The 14,689-nt window shown below is 41.6% G+C and overlaps 1 protein-coding gene across 2 annotated transcripts in view; it reads right to left on the reverse strand.

The window, feature by feature from the left end:
* Positions 1-5,641, reverse strand: part of TMEM117 (transmembrane protein 117) — a 188,061-nt gene extending 182,420 nt beyond the window's left edge. The window contains exons 1-2 of one of the 2 annotated variants that reach the window (XM_051795522.1): positions 5,441-5,627; positions 3,187-3,491 (exon numbers count right to left, since the gene is read on the reverse strand). In XM_051795522.1, the coding sequence (XP_051651482.1) occupies positions 3,187-3,463 (277 nt within the window). In that variant the 5' untranslated portion in view covers positions 3,464-3,491; positions 5,441-5,627. Of the gene's footprint in view, positions 1-3,186; positions 3,492-5,440 lie in introns of both variants that reach the window. The other variant, XM_051795525.1, reaches the window with a different exon arrangement.
* Between the last annotated feature and the right edge of the window lie 9,048 nt (positions 5,642-14,689).

The following is a 14,689-nucleotide window of genomic DNA, read 5'->3' on the forward strand; positions in this document are numbered from 1 at the left end:
TCTTGAGTGAGGAACAAGAAATGTAATTGTTTTCTAATCTTGTTTTAAGTCATGAGCAGTATCTTGAAGGATTCCCCGAAGAGGTTACTGTTCAAAGATTACTGTTCAATTAATATTTCCAACAAAAAACATTCCACTGTGTCCTCTAGTCGAGATCTCTGTTTCTCATCAATACAGTTCAACTAGTCCCTTAACTCTCTGCAAACTCAGTGATGAAGCCTAAATAATGTTTCCAGAACCCTTCTCCTTCCACTTTTAGACACATAGCATGCTTGCGCTCATTTATTTTTATAGTCCGTGACAGTCATGGCTATCAGACAGTGACTGTCACAGATGGAAAACTGTATTATGACACAGTTCTAGCTATGCTATTTTTCTAGTTCATATGCAAACTCAGCAGCACGAAATACAGAAGCCAAGGGACAAAGAGCAGGTAGGGCATAGAGAAAGAAAATCCTTTCCGCTCCTCTTCATTTAAAGTGAGATGTGCAGACTAATCCTTTTCAATTTCAGTTTGCAGCCTGCACTGTGAGCCAAGATCTGTCAGGGGAAGATTGACTGGTGCCACTTGGTATCCTGACTGCAGGAAGTTATACACAGGCCACAAGAAAAAGTTATACACTGGTCACAAGAATAAAAGGAGGGATTTCTAGGCAGTGAAGACATTGAAATAGTAGCAAATAACTGTCGGAAAATCTTTCAGCATGGGCTGTACAAAACTTCTGGACACACAGAGATATACTGAAGCCGTAAATCCACATCATTATCTCATCAAAGCAATTGCTATTCACGCTAGTTAGTTTACAGTCAGCATGGCCACATCAGTCAGCAATACAGCCAGCTCTCCAGTCACACTGACTGCCATCTGCTCACAATGTATCACAAGCAACAGCACATTTCCACTGACACACTGTGTGGGTACAGTCCCACAGCACTCGAGTCAGCACAAGGTATGGCTGCCATGGCCCCCAGCTATCTTGCCTGCACAGTCCCTGGCTGTTTCATCAGCACTGACACTCAAGCCATCACATCAGTTCAAGGAGCTGCCACAGAGCTGCCACTGGTTTTCCATTTGCTGCCTGAGCCAGAGTGCTGCTCCGTCACATTAAGAGCAGTGCTGGCTTGAGGGAGGCACCAAATGATGTGGCTGGGGCTAGGAGGGTGGGGCTGGGACGGATCTACATTGGCTCAAATTGCCACAAAACTCAACATGCAGGAACTAGCCTCAGATCAGATTGTACCCAGACCCGTACTGGTTGCCCAGACCACAACCACAAATATCTGTAAGCCAGCACTACCTCCAGGGTAGTGCCTGTTACTTTCCTCTCAATGCTGACCCCATCTTAGTGCTGCACAAACATCAGTATGGTCAGAGAAAATAAATACAGAAATAAAAGATGGGTACTGCTAATGTGGGTAAGTTCCCTACTTCTTTCACTGAGCAACTGCACAAAATGCACAAAGCAGCAGACACAGAAGGCTGGGCAGACCTTCTCCTTTTGGCAGTAACACTGAATCAAGCCACTTTAAAATATATGTTTAGGTACATCTTATCTATAATATACAGTTACAAATCCAGAAGGAATTATCATAATAACCTACTAGATAGAAGATAACTACTCTGTAGTCAGATGAATGTATTCTCAAAAAGAAAAATTCACGTCATGATGAAGTCACATCCTATAACAACTTGTTCCATGGAGTGTCTAGCCTTTCAGATAAAAAAAAGGTGCTGGCTATTTGCCACTTCCAAGTACTGGACTTTGCAATACATTTGCTGAACAGAAAGTTCTGTCCTTCAAATCAAATTTGAGCAAGTCACCCTCTAATCTTCCCTTTATCCTCCCTTTATCCTCTCAATCTTCTTACTGTAGGGCTAATTTTCCTATTTTATCATCAGTTTCATTATTTTTACTTCATCTTCTATTTAACACAATCATTTCTCAATTGCAGAAGCCAGAATTGAAAACATTATTGTGACAGTGTTTGTTCCAGGTAAAATGTCCTCTTTATGGGAACATTTTACATTTATCACTACACTATGGTAAAAACAGTCAAATAGCCATCATGCCACTTATTTATTTTTCAGAATAAGTGCTTCAAGAGAAGTCTGTATTAAAAGAAGTCTCTTAATGTGGCTTTGCTTGTTCATTCCTTGATACAACAGCTTTACATTTGATTTATTGAAACAATAGTGGCTCTCTCTCAATCTTAATAGAATGAGACACACTACAGAAATGGCCTATTGCTCATGTGTTTCGAGGTGTTCCAGTAACCATCCATCCTGCAGTCCTACCAGTATAAGAATATGGGAGTTGTCCATCTAGACCAGCAGCAACACATCCAGCATTAGATGTTTCAAAGAACAGTGCAACTGCTGGGAGTGAAGGAAACTTTTCCATGATTTCTACTTATCTCTAAAACATAGAGGCAGCCTTGAGCCCTCAGATGCAACATTCCCTACATGTCAGTTAGGACAATGGTGGATATTTTTGTATCTCAATATATTTACATCCAAATTCTCAGTCTCAGAATTTAATCCAGGGATGTTCCATTCCCTTCAGTCAGTTCATGTGCAGTATGTTCTTCAGTTAAGTCACATCTTGCATAGGAAAGCATTTACTGTCATGTTTTTCTCCGTTTTCTGCCTTTCCATTTTACTGACTCACTCTTGAACTAAGACAGAGCCAGGTCCTGCTTCTCTAGAATTCCCATTTTCACATGGGAACCTTTCAGGACAGCTCTGCTAATATTAACAACAGCCCCTGCTTCCACTTAGGTGACTTTCGACAAGACATGCAGTGTTGTCGCCCTAAGGAACAATGCCTTTTCTTCAAATTGCTGAGAAAGTTACATACTAAGATTTAAAAACTGGTCTGAAGGTGCAAAGGAGTATTTTTGTAACGTGGAAAAACTGAAAATTACTGACCTCTGAAGTATTTAAAACATGTCAGTTTTCACTGTTTTTATCCTTGTTTGACTGAAATCACTGAGAATTATTCTCACATAAGTAGACATGGCATTATTTTCCATGATGATGTAAGTTTTGATGTACTGAGTTCTATACAGCTCTAAACAGCAGAAGCGATCAATAGCAAAGCTTACAAAACTGCCATGAGTAGAAAGCTGAAAGGAAAAGGCAGAAAGCCATTACCAGGAAGTCAGCAAGTGTATCATGTAACTTACCAAACAGGCGCTGATGGAAGAGAAATTTCCCAGCTATGAGTCCTGTGAGAATGGCAAGCAGCCACAGAATCACCTTCAAAAATCTCCAGCCTCCTCCTTCAGGGTATTTATTTGTTACAAAGGAGAAACAATTACCAACAACAATAACATTGGCTTCTGTCTGACTGTGAGATACTGGGTCCTCAGCAAATATTAAGAAGTTAAAGAAGATCACTAAGTAAGCCACAACTAAGCGAGACCATGGATGCTGGAAGTAGTAGCGGAAGTCTTTATCCATCCTCAGATACTGCAGAACGGGTTTTTGCCTGTATGTGAAGACACAAATGCACAACATTACATATATCCAGAATTCTCAGAGCTTAGGAGAGACATGCACATTTACAAAAATCAAATCACTGTGATCTTGACATCAGTAAATTTTAACACTTTAGACTAGACTAGCAATGAAAGTTTCAATCAAAAGATACTGTTACATCCAGGAAGAGAAAAACTGAAATTTCTGTCCGTTCCAATGTAAAAACAACAAACAAACACATATACATTATAGCACAGGGTTTTTAGTCTCAAATACACTATTGCTTTCATGTCCACTTCATAACGGGGTATGAAAAGCATGGAATAAATATAAGAACACAGTAGGATACATGAAACTCAAGAGTGCCTTTCCAGCCACATTCCAAAAAATACAAGACAGATTTCACCAAAGGTTCATGCTAAGCCTAAATGGAATCCTTCTCCTTATAGGAGGAGGTTGAAACCAGTCCATACGTCCAGTGAGGTCTTCCACTGGAAGCTTAAATCATATACCCCAGAAACATCAGAAACTTGTGTTCGTATAAAGGAATAACATGTTGGAAAAGTTGGAAAAGCTACAATTAATTCTTGCAGATCAGTCAACTCTATATAAATCTTTTCATTGACTTCCCAGGGAGTACATCTATAGTTAATCATATTTTCAAAACCAGAAAATGAGAGTGCCCTGAGCACAGACTGCTCTGTATGAATACAAAAATTCTGTTTTGAAACCTGCCTATTTATGAAGTACTGCTATAGAAAAATGCAACTGAGCATAGTTAACATTTCAGTTGTCTGTCATTTGATTTTTTTTTCTTTTATTCACAACCAATTAGTTGTTTCATCCTCTTGAACCACTTTGTGTGCACAAAGATACAAGGCCTTTGTGTTGTTGAACACCACAATTATTCAAGGGACACAGAGTGTAGGAAGAGGAAAAAAATGCATCTAGTAATATTGCTTGTTTATTACAGCACAATCCTTGAAGGATACAGTGACAAATTTTTGCAAATGTCATATGCCCTTCAGGAAGAAACAAAACAAACAAACAAAAACCCCCCACAAATTGCAGCAAAAGTCCTAAATCACCCAGTCAATTACTCATTCCTTCTTGGATTTTTAGGTATCACTTTGCAAACTTAGAAATTGCATGAATTTCAATGTCTCCCTTTAGTTAGTTCCTTCAAAATTATTTAATTCTATGGTGCAATTTGTATTTGCAAAATTACAAACAACCCTGTACGTATTAAATGAAAAGGATAAAAGAAACTCTCGGCAGATTCAAACAATGCATTCAGTAAATAATAAAAATCAGTAAGGTCCTATTATGCATAAATTACATATGAAAAAGAAAAAAATACCATATTACAAAGTTAAAAAGTTGACACAAGGAAATGTCAGTCCTTCAAAAACTTTATGAAAAAAAACTTACTTAAAGCCAGGACCATTGCCTAAGAAAATACCACTCTGGAGACATAAAACTGCCCAAAGCTATTTCTTGTTCTCCTTTTTTCCTGTTACCGGTAAGAAAAGTTTTGGTATTTCCTTATGTGTATGAATCATCTTAAAGCCCGAATGGGGCTGGAGATAAACAACTAAATGTCCTGGTATTTTTGACAGCTGGCGGATATCCGAGAGTTATTAGACACCCAGATGAAGACTCGGCTTCCTAGGAAGCGTTTTATAGCATCAGAAGCCAATATCAGCCATAGCAGCAGTGCTAAATCTCCAGTAAAAATCCTGCTCCTGTCTACCTCAACGCCAAAAACGCGAATGCCGAAAGCGCCGCGCACCACACGCCCATCGCAACCTGTTAAATCGACTCATTTCCCCCTGCCCCTGGCGCAGACCCGCGGCCACCTCACCCCGCGCCGCTGCGGCCGCCGCCGCACCCTCCTCGCTGGGGCACCGGGCCACGGGCCCCGCAGCGCCGGGGCCGCCCCGCGCCCGCCGCACTCACCGACACGGGGGATCCGCGCCGCGGGCGCGGCGCTGCTGCGGCGGCACGGCTCGGCTCTGCTCGGCTCAGCTCAGCTCGGCTCAGCTCAACTCGGCTCGGCTCTGCCCAGCTCGGCTCGGCTCGGCTCAGCTCGGCTCGGCTCAGCTCGGCTCTGCTTGGCGCCTGCCGCGGTGCGGCTCCCGGCTGCGGGCGGCCCCGCTCCGCTTCGCTGCCCCCCGCAGCTGCCGCGGCCGGCAGGGCCCCCCAAGCCCCTCGGGCTCTGACGGCGGCGCCGGTGCCGCGGCGTCCCGCCCCCCCGGCCGCCGCGGGGAGGGAGCGGCAGCGGTAGCTGTGCTGGCTTGTTCCGCTCCGCTCCGCTCCCGGGCGAGCCGCCCCGGCAGTGCCGCAGCCGCGGCGGCAGCGGGCGGCGCCGCTGCGGCAGGGTCCCCGCGCCCCCGGCGCCCGTGCCCGCCCCTCTCCCGGAGCCTGCCAGCAAGGACCCGAGACGTGCGCGGTGTGCCCGCGGGTGTCTCTATTCACCCTGGAAAATGGTGGCCTGGGACCCACGGGAGCTTGGCCAGCCGGCGGAGGTGAACGAAACCCGAAACCCCATCACTCAATTGCCACCGGTCAGACTTCAGTATTACGCAAATTAGCTGTAGAAAATCACAAACAGGGGAAATAGGCGGTCAAATCTGGAGATGAATTACCCCAGAGCAAAAGCACAGGGCTGGCAATAACAGCTAAATCACTCAGGACGAATTAGGAAAACCTTTATGTCTGGGAGGAGAGGGAGGTCTATACCCAATTTGCTTACTTGGGAGGGGGCTATGCTGAGGCCACGGCCAGTCTCCGGGGTGCACACACACAGTCCTTATGGTCACTGTGTCAGGCAAAACTCCTCTGTGCAGCCTAGCAGAGTTGTTGACATTGCACTTCAGCCGAATTGTCAAGCAAAGCCTTTTTACGTGGGACGTGGTCCCTAGTGCCAGTGTGCTGGTAGTGCTTACGTCCCAGGAAAACGTTTAGAGGATGGTCTTAAGTGCATTATGACCAGGTCTTAATGCAGTATGTACTAGCTCTGGTCATTGCTGAATGCAGATAAAACAAACTTGAAGTTGTCAGACACAGCCTCAATATATTGTTGGGAAAAGTCAGGTGAGTCCATTGGAACAGATATCTGAAATACAGCATCAGACATCTGGCTGCTTCAGGCCAAAGTAGAGAGGAGTGTGACTGAGATTCACTGAGGAATGTGGATTGGTCTTTAGGAAAGTCGTATTGCAAAAGACTAGCACAACCAGAACAAGCAGCAGATGAAGACTTGTGAATCCCTTCTGCACATCTGGCAACACAGTTTTATGTTATTGAAGGTACCTAACAGAATCACCACATTATCTTCCTTGGTGGAATAACCTATGATACCCTCAATTTTATGTAGAAAAATACAATATTCAGCATTTCACACCCTAAGCTATCTTTACAGTAAAAAGAAAATTCAGATATTCAGAGATGACAAATCATCAGGTGCAATGGGAGAGTACAGAAATACAGCATACATGCCTGTTCATGCAACAGTTCTGTGTGTACTGCCACGCTTCCAGAACTCGGTCTCCTTCCATTCGACAAATGAGAATCCACAAAAAAGGCAGCACCCACCACAAAAGAGATCACGTTCTTCATGCACCTATACTCTAAGAAAATTCTCTTTGGCTCAGATTGAAGCTCATGCTACAAATACAAAGCATTCATGAACATTTTTTCAGATAGTAAATCTGAAGTCACTAAGTCAATCAAATGAAAATAATCTACTTTTCTATTAAAGTAACAAAAAGCATACGTGCACCATATACCTCCCCCAAATTTAATGTTTCATTTCATTTGCTATCCTAGAGGAAGCTAATATTTTTTGAAACATTTAAGTGTAATGTTTCACTCATATATAAAAAAAGCTGGAGCACTCCTATTTCTTCTTTTTAATCAAGCAATCAAGATTTAGTTGATGAAATACACATCCAAATAGCAACTATTAACAAATAATCTCAGTAGACAAGACTAATCAGGCCCACTTACTGAAAGCCAGGGACTGCCAGCAACAGAAGAATATAAACAAACTCTTACCTACAAAATTTTCAGCAAATGAAAAAGCCAGCAGTAAAACCAGGAAGTTGAACCTAAAAAGCAAGCTGAATCCACACAAGTTATCCTGAAATGTTAGTTTTGATACTTGTGAATGAAACTATTCTATCAGCACTCCTACTACAAAATAGCACTTGTGTAAAGGCTATCATTTTACACCCAGTTTCCAGCAGAGCTGTGGGTATTGAACTAACCGTATATTGATACTACTAATTGATGCTACAGTATCACTTTCTGTAGAGTCATTTTACATTCAAATATGAAGAATCAGCCTTCTGCACATTAGTCTGTAACTGGAAAGTTCTCTTACAAGATTCTGCTGCCTCAGATGACTCTGTCTGGTGCAGGAACACGCACCAAGCTACAGTATGTTCCTGCACTAAGAGACAGGTTTCTTTGCTTTTCTATGCCAAAGTAAAAGTGCTAATTTTGTCTGTAATTGCTCTATTAAAAAAAAACTAATTAATTATAAAATTCTGTGCACCCAGGACTGAAAGGTAATTCTGGAGCTTGGAAAAATATGCTGCAACTTCATCTGAGAAGGCTCTCTGATATCACATGTTGTCTGTGCTGACTACATGCTTGACTGTTTGACCCACAAAATTGTGCGTCACTTAAAACCCATGAAATTTCACAGTACTGCAACATAGCTGAGGTTGGAAAGGACATCTGGAGATCTTTTAGTCCATCTTTCTGCTCAGAGTATGGTTGTGTCATTTTGGGTATCCAAGGATAATCAAGGTTGTAGATTCCACAACCCCTCTGGGCAACCTGTTTCAATGTTCAACCATCTTCACACTAAAAAGTTTTTTTCATAAATTGAATGGAACTTCCTGTATTTCAGTGCCCACTGCCTCTTGTCCTCTCACTGGATAGCACTGAGAAGAGTCTGGCTTCATCTTTACTCTTCCTATCAGGCTTTTAGACACATCAATAAGATCCTCTCCCTTGAGCTGCCTCTTCTCAAGGTTAAACAGTCTCAGCTCTCTCAGCCTGTCCTCCCACTCCTTTAATCTGTGGTTGCACAATTGCCTTTTTTCTGGCTTGCTGCTTGGCAAAAGTACCTGATTCTCTCAAACCTCAAAACCCCATTACTCAAGGATTGTGCTCCTAATGTATTTTTCTTCCATCCTGCCATTGCGTGTTGACCACGTCCAGCAGGTAAGCACTCATGCAGCACCTAGCTAACTTCCCCTGCCTCCTTCCCCAGTAAGAGAGGGGAAAGAATAGGAGAAAAATAGAGAAAACCAGTGAGTAAGAGAAAGATGGACTAATAATAATAATAAAAAAGTAAGAATTATAAAATTTAATAAATATGCTAAGGCAATCACTCACCAAGGCCCACGAGCAGACAGACCATCACTCTGATAAACAGCTCTGAAACCAACCCCTGTGTCACCTTTTCCTCTACCCAGTTTTATTGGTGGGCATGACATTATATATTATACAGAGTCAGCTGTCCCAGCTCTGTCCTCTCCCAAATTCTTGCCTACTTGCTGGTATGGGAGTGTGGACAGAGTGGGAAAGAGAGCCTTGATCCTGTGCAAGCACTACTGAGCAATAGCCCAAACACTGGCATGTTTTCAACACTGTTTTAGCAACAAACCCAAAACACAGCACAATTTTGCTGCTATGAGGAAAGTCAACTTTCTTCTGGGCCAAATCCAGTACACCTGCAAGAACATTCTTGAAATAAAAAACTCCTCCCTTTGAAATTTCACAGTCATGGCTATAGGAACCCATCTCAGCTATACCAATTCAGACCTATTCTTTATCTGCATCCCCAACTCATTTCTCACCACCTACAAGAAGAGAAAGCAGCACAATAAAACACTAAACAAGTTGGGAGGTGGGGGGAGAGGAGGGAAGGAGGGAACCACAAAACTGGCAACAGTATATAACTGAAGAGTTAAACAGTTTAAGAACTTGGAAGAAAAGAAAAGGCAAATATATACATCCCATGGAAAGTAAGAATGCTAAGTTAGTCAGAGACAATGAAATTTCAAATACTAGCACTGCTTTACTACTAGATGTGGAGAATAGAATTGTGTGAAAGAATGTGGAACAGCAGAAATGTTTCTATTGCATATTTGGAAACCATAGGCAGTAATAGTGTTTTCACATTATATAATGTGAAATACTTTTCCATTAAATCAGTAATATGAAAGGATAGTAAACAGCAGCAACTAAACTTAAACACTCATTTTTAAATAAGATTGAAGCGTTATTAGAAAAATAAATGAAAGACATGAGAGACAGTAATGTTAATCATTGTTTCCTAACAACTGCTGAAATGCTGAGGAAATTTCATAGAACTAGAAGAAAGTTAATGTTGTAACAAAGTGAAAGGGAGAAGAACAAACACACACGCGCGCGCACACACACACACACAGACATTAAGGCAAGAAAAAGTGACAGAAGTGCTTGGATATAGATGTTAACAAATATACATGATGCTCTAGATAAAAACGTTAGTGGAATCTTGGGATGTGGATGATTAATAGGTACTTTTTGATCCTTGTCAAGCAAGTTTTAGTTTAACAAGAGGAAGTTAGGGCATGGTTGTATCATTGTTGATAGGTTAAATCACAAAAATATAATTTTGAGCAGAATTTAATAAATATATCTAATTTTGCAATACCAGTGGAACTTGGGGAAAAAAGCAGTAGCAGAAACAGAACTTTATGTGACCTTTTACATATTGTCAAAGAGAACTTTAGTCCTAAAGTCAAATGATATAAGGCTTACCAAGGTAAAGCAGAAGCTGTACTGACAGTTTTGAAGATGAAAGTCTAATGATAAACCTTACACTTTAATGAAGTACTTACTCCTGTTCATCCAGACCAAGTTTGCTCCAAGTAAGCATGATTCTACTTCAAATAATCCATATTGATGTCAAAAAGACAGGCAATACATACTTAACTTAGATGAAATAACTAAAGAAGAACTTCAAGTGAGGTGAATTTCCACCACTAATTAAATACCTTTTAAGTGCATCTGCTGTCCATATGGATCCTTTCAGCTAATAGAACAACTACATATGACTTCTGCACTAGGGAAAAAGAAAAAAAGGAATAATCAGCTTGCAGCTACTCTGATAGTTCCAGGTACAGAATTAGAGAAAACACAAATTAGGAAAAAGTGGACTCTAAGTTCAGTCTTCAACAGATACTGCTTAACCACAGTGTCCAAGTTGGTTGCAATGGTAAAAGAAGATTTTGGAAAAATAGAACTAAGCTGGAAGACAAAAGGTCAGAAAAATAAATGGCAACAGAAGGTCTTTCAGAAAAGAAAATATGCTTTGATGTTGCTGAACTCTTGATGGATGGACCACTCATTGGACGGATCGTGGCACTCAAAGAGGTGCAGTCAATGGCTTGATGTCCAGTGGTGAGACCAGTGATGAGGGATCCCTCAGGGGTCGGTAGTGGAACAGGCACTGTTTACTATCTTTGTCAGCAACATGGCACCCTCACCAAGTTTCCAGTGATACCAGCCTGTGTGTTGTAGTTGACACGCTGGAGAGGAGGGATGCCATCCAGAGGGGCATTCACAGGTAAGATGGGTCTGTGCGAACCTCATGAAGTTCAACAAGGCCAAGTGCAAGGTCCTGCACCTGGGTCAGGACAATCGTAAACATGAGTACAGTCTTGGCAGAGAATGCACTGAGAGGAGCTCCAGGAAGAAAGACTTACAGGTGTTGGTGGACAAGAAGCTCAACATGACCTGACAATGTGCACTTGGAGCCCATTAGGCCAAATGTGTCCTGGGCTGCATCAAAAGCAGTGTGGCCAGCAGGTCAAGGGTGGTGATTCCTCTCTTCTTCTCCACTATCATGAGAGGCCACATGGAGTACTGCATCCAGCTCTGGGGCCCACAACATAAGAAGGACATGAACCTCTTGGAATGAGTCCAGAGGAGGGCTAGGAAGATGATGAGAGGGCTGGAACACCTCTGGAACACAGGCTGAGAGAGCTGGGGTTGTTCAGACTGGAGATTTATTCAATACTAAAGAAAAATTTGCTTTAAAATAATGAGGAGTAATTTCTTAACCTTATGAAAAAACACAGGACAAAAAAAAAAGTCATGTTTTCAACACAATGTATCTCATGATGCTCTTCAAAGTGCAGTGAACGACTGTACTCAGTATAACTACAGTATAACAATACATTGCCTCTATTAAAAAAAAAAAGTCCGAAGGCTTTACTGTGTTGTCAGATTAATCTATTGCATCTTGGTCCTATTTCTGTTAGAACAAAAATAGGTGTGGCATGACATAAAATTTTGCATTTTGACAGAAGTACTTTTTGCGTCTTGGCAGAAATATGCTCTTGAACTCAAGCACAGTGTGGTAACTCAAGCAATTAATTTTCAAATCTCTGCATACTTGAAATTGGAGTATGTTATCTATTACAATAAAAGGACTCTGAGAGCTGATCATGTAGTGTCATATACAACTGATTGAATTGGGGGAACAGAAATGCAGCCAGGGCAGGGAATACAGTGAGGCACTGGCTGCTGCATTAGGTGTCTCAGCAGAGGCTATGACAAAGCAGATATTTCACAAATATAAATTAGGAGAAAAGCTGACTTCGTGAAGCAGGCACATACAGGTGTTTTGTGCAAAGCATGGCTCATCCAAGCAGTGGGTCAAACCCCAGGAATACAAGTGGCTTACGCTTGCTAACAACTTCAATGTGACTGTTCAAATGGTAGCACTTGGTGAATCAGAACTATAATCTCACTGAAATTAATCAAACGTGCCAATATTAAACATGAGAAAGCTAATCACAGTCTGAAGATATGTAATATGAGAATCATATACACTGCTATGCCTACAGAGTTGAGATTTTGCTGTCAGATTTTTAATTTTGAACAAGTGATGAGAAGACCAAGTTTTGTGACCTTTCTTTAAAGCCTCTTCTCTTCGTTTATAGGGATATGCAGTATCTATTATGCAAATAGACATTTTTTTCAATGACCAAAGAATAGCTTGTGGGAAATGTCTGTTATTTTTGTCTCATGCTAATGTACTGTGAAAAGGCATAGTTATGCAAAAAAAAAAAATTACAATGGTAAATATAATAATTTATTTAGCAGCTGGAAATCTATTGAAAATGGACAGGCACTTTGAATAAATGCCTGAGAGAACAAGTAAGAGTGTACAGTGCGGTCAAAATGTCCTTTGTTTGTTTATTGAATCTCCTTCCATTTCTAAGAGCAGTGAGTGCGCTGTAGAAACTTTTGGAACTAAAATGAAGTACTGGAGACCTTCCGCTTAAGCTGAGACATAGCATATATCTTTGATGGTCTTATTCTGCTGGGAATTAAGTGCAAGAAGCTGAGCATTAACAGAGCAGTCTTAAATGCTAGAAGGGAAAAATGCAACTACTCAGCTTTCACTACAAATCTTCCTCCTAACTTTCTTCCACATTTCTATTTAAATAGTAAGCACTGCAGAGTAAGGGTCTATGTTAGAATTTTATTCTACCACATCTCGGAACGCTTTCTACAAACAATTATTAATAAAATCCCTAACCGGCCTCATGGAGCCCTTTTGGGATAAAACTTCCTATGTTTTCCTGCTACTATTATTAAATAGTAATTTATGGGTTGAACCTGGGTGTCACTTGTGGGTGACTCAGGAGAAAAGCCTGTCTGACTGAACTCCTCTCCAGCAAGTAGGACCCCATGAGTAGGAAGAACCCTTTGTCCCAGGTCTTCCCATTCTTTCACCCACCGACATCTCTCAGAAGGTCTTGGCTTTTGTCATGATTCCTAGATCAAAAAGTGGAATTATCTAACAGCAGTTAATTTTCTTTTTTTTTTGAAATGTTCTTAATTTCTTTGGAAATTTGAATAAGACCATAAAACAAAACAGCAGTGAGAAACATACAAGGAGCCATTAGAAGTAACCTGATACTTAGTGGATAAGGAATTGGTTGGATAGTTGCATCTAGACAGTGTGGTCAATGTCTCAATGTCAGGATGGAGATCAGTGATGAGTGGTGTCCTTCAGGGGTCTGTATTAAGACAGTACTGTTTAATTCTTCATCAGTGACCTAGACAGTGGGATCAAGTGCACCCTCAGCAAGGTTGCAGACAAGACCAAGCTGAGTGGTGCAGTTGACTTGCCTGAGGGATGGCATGCCATGCAGAGGGACCTGGACAAGCTCAAGAAGTGAGCCCATGTGAAACTCATAAACTTCAACAAGGTCAAGTGAAAAGTCCTTCACGTGAGTCAGGGCAATCTCTGGCATCAATACAAGCTGGGGGACGAGTGGATTGAAAGCAGCCCTGTTGAGAAGGACTTGGGGATACTGGTGGATTGAAAAAATGGTCATGAAACAGCAATATCTGCTTGCAGCCCAGAAAGCAAAACTCTGGACTATGTAAAAAGAAGCATGGCCAGCAGGTCAAGGGAGGCGATTCTACTCCTTTACTTAGCTCTGGTGAGATTCTACCTGAAGCACTGCATCATCTCTGGAATCCTCAGCACAGGAAAGACATGGAACTGTTGAAGCAAGTCCAAAGGAGGGCCATAAAAACAATCAGAAGGATAGAATATCTCTCTTATGAGGAAAGACTGAGAGAGTTGGAGTTGTGGAGAAGACAGCTCCTTGTAGCTTTTCAATAGTGAAAGGGTGCTTATATGAAAGATGAGAACATCTTTTGAGACATGTAGTGATAGGAAAAGGGATAATGGTTTTAAACTAAAAGAGGGTAGATTCAGACTAGATATAAGAAAGACATTTTTTACAATGAGGGTGGTGAAACACTGGAACAGGTTATCCAGAGAGGCGGGAGATGCCACGTTCCTGGCAACACTCAAGGTCAGGCTGGATGGGGCTCTGAGCAACCTGATCTAGATGAAGATGTCTCTGCTCATTGCAGGAGATTGGACTAGATTACCTTTAAGGTGCCTCACAACCCAAAATATTCTATGATTCTATGATCTCTTAGATCACAGCCATACATGCCATGGAGAAACAGGCAGGAAGCTAGGATCTCAGAAAGGACAAGCAAAATGTCAAAGAAAATATATGACAAATGACCAAAATTCTGAAATATTGGTATTCCTAGGCTACAAGGTTAACAGTCTCAGCAGGCCCAGAGGCTCTACAACACTCT

The sequence above is a fragment of the Manacus candei genome, unplaced genomic scaffold (genome assembly GCF_025592945.1).
Source record: "Manacus candei isolate 608988 ecotype Guabito, Panama unplaced genomic scaffold, ASM2559294v1 h1tg000043l, whole genome shotgun sequence".
Taxonomy (NCBI): domain Eukaryota; kingdom Metazoa; phylum Chordata; class Aves; order Passeriformes; family Pipridae; genus Manacus; species Manacus candei.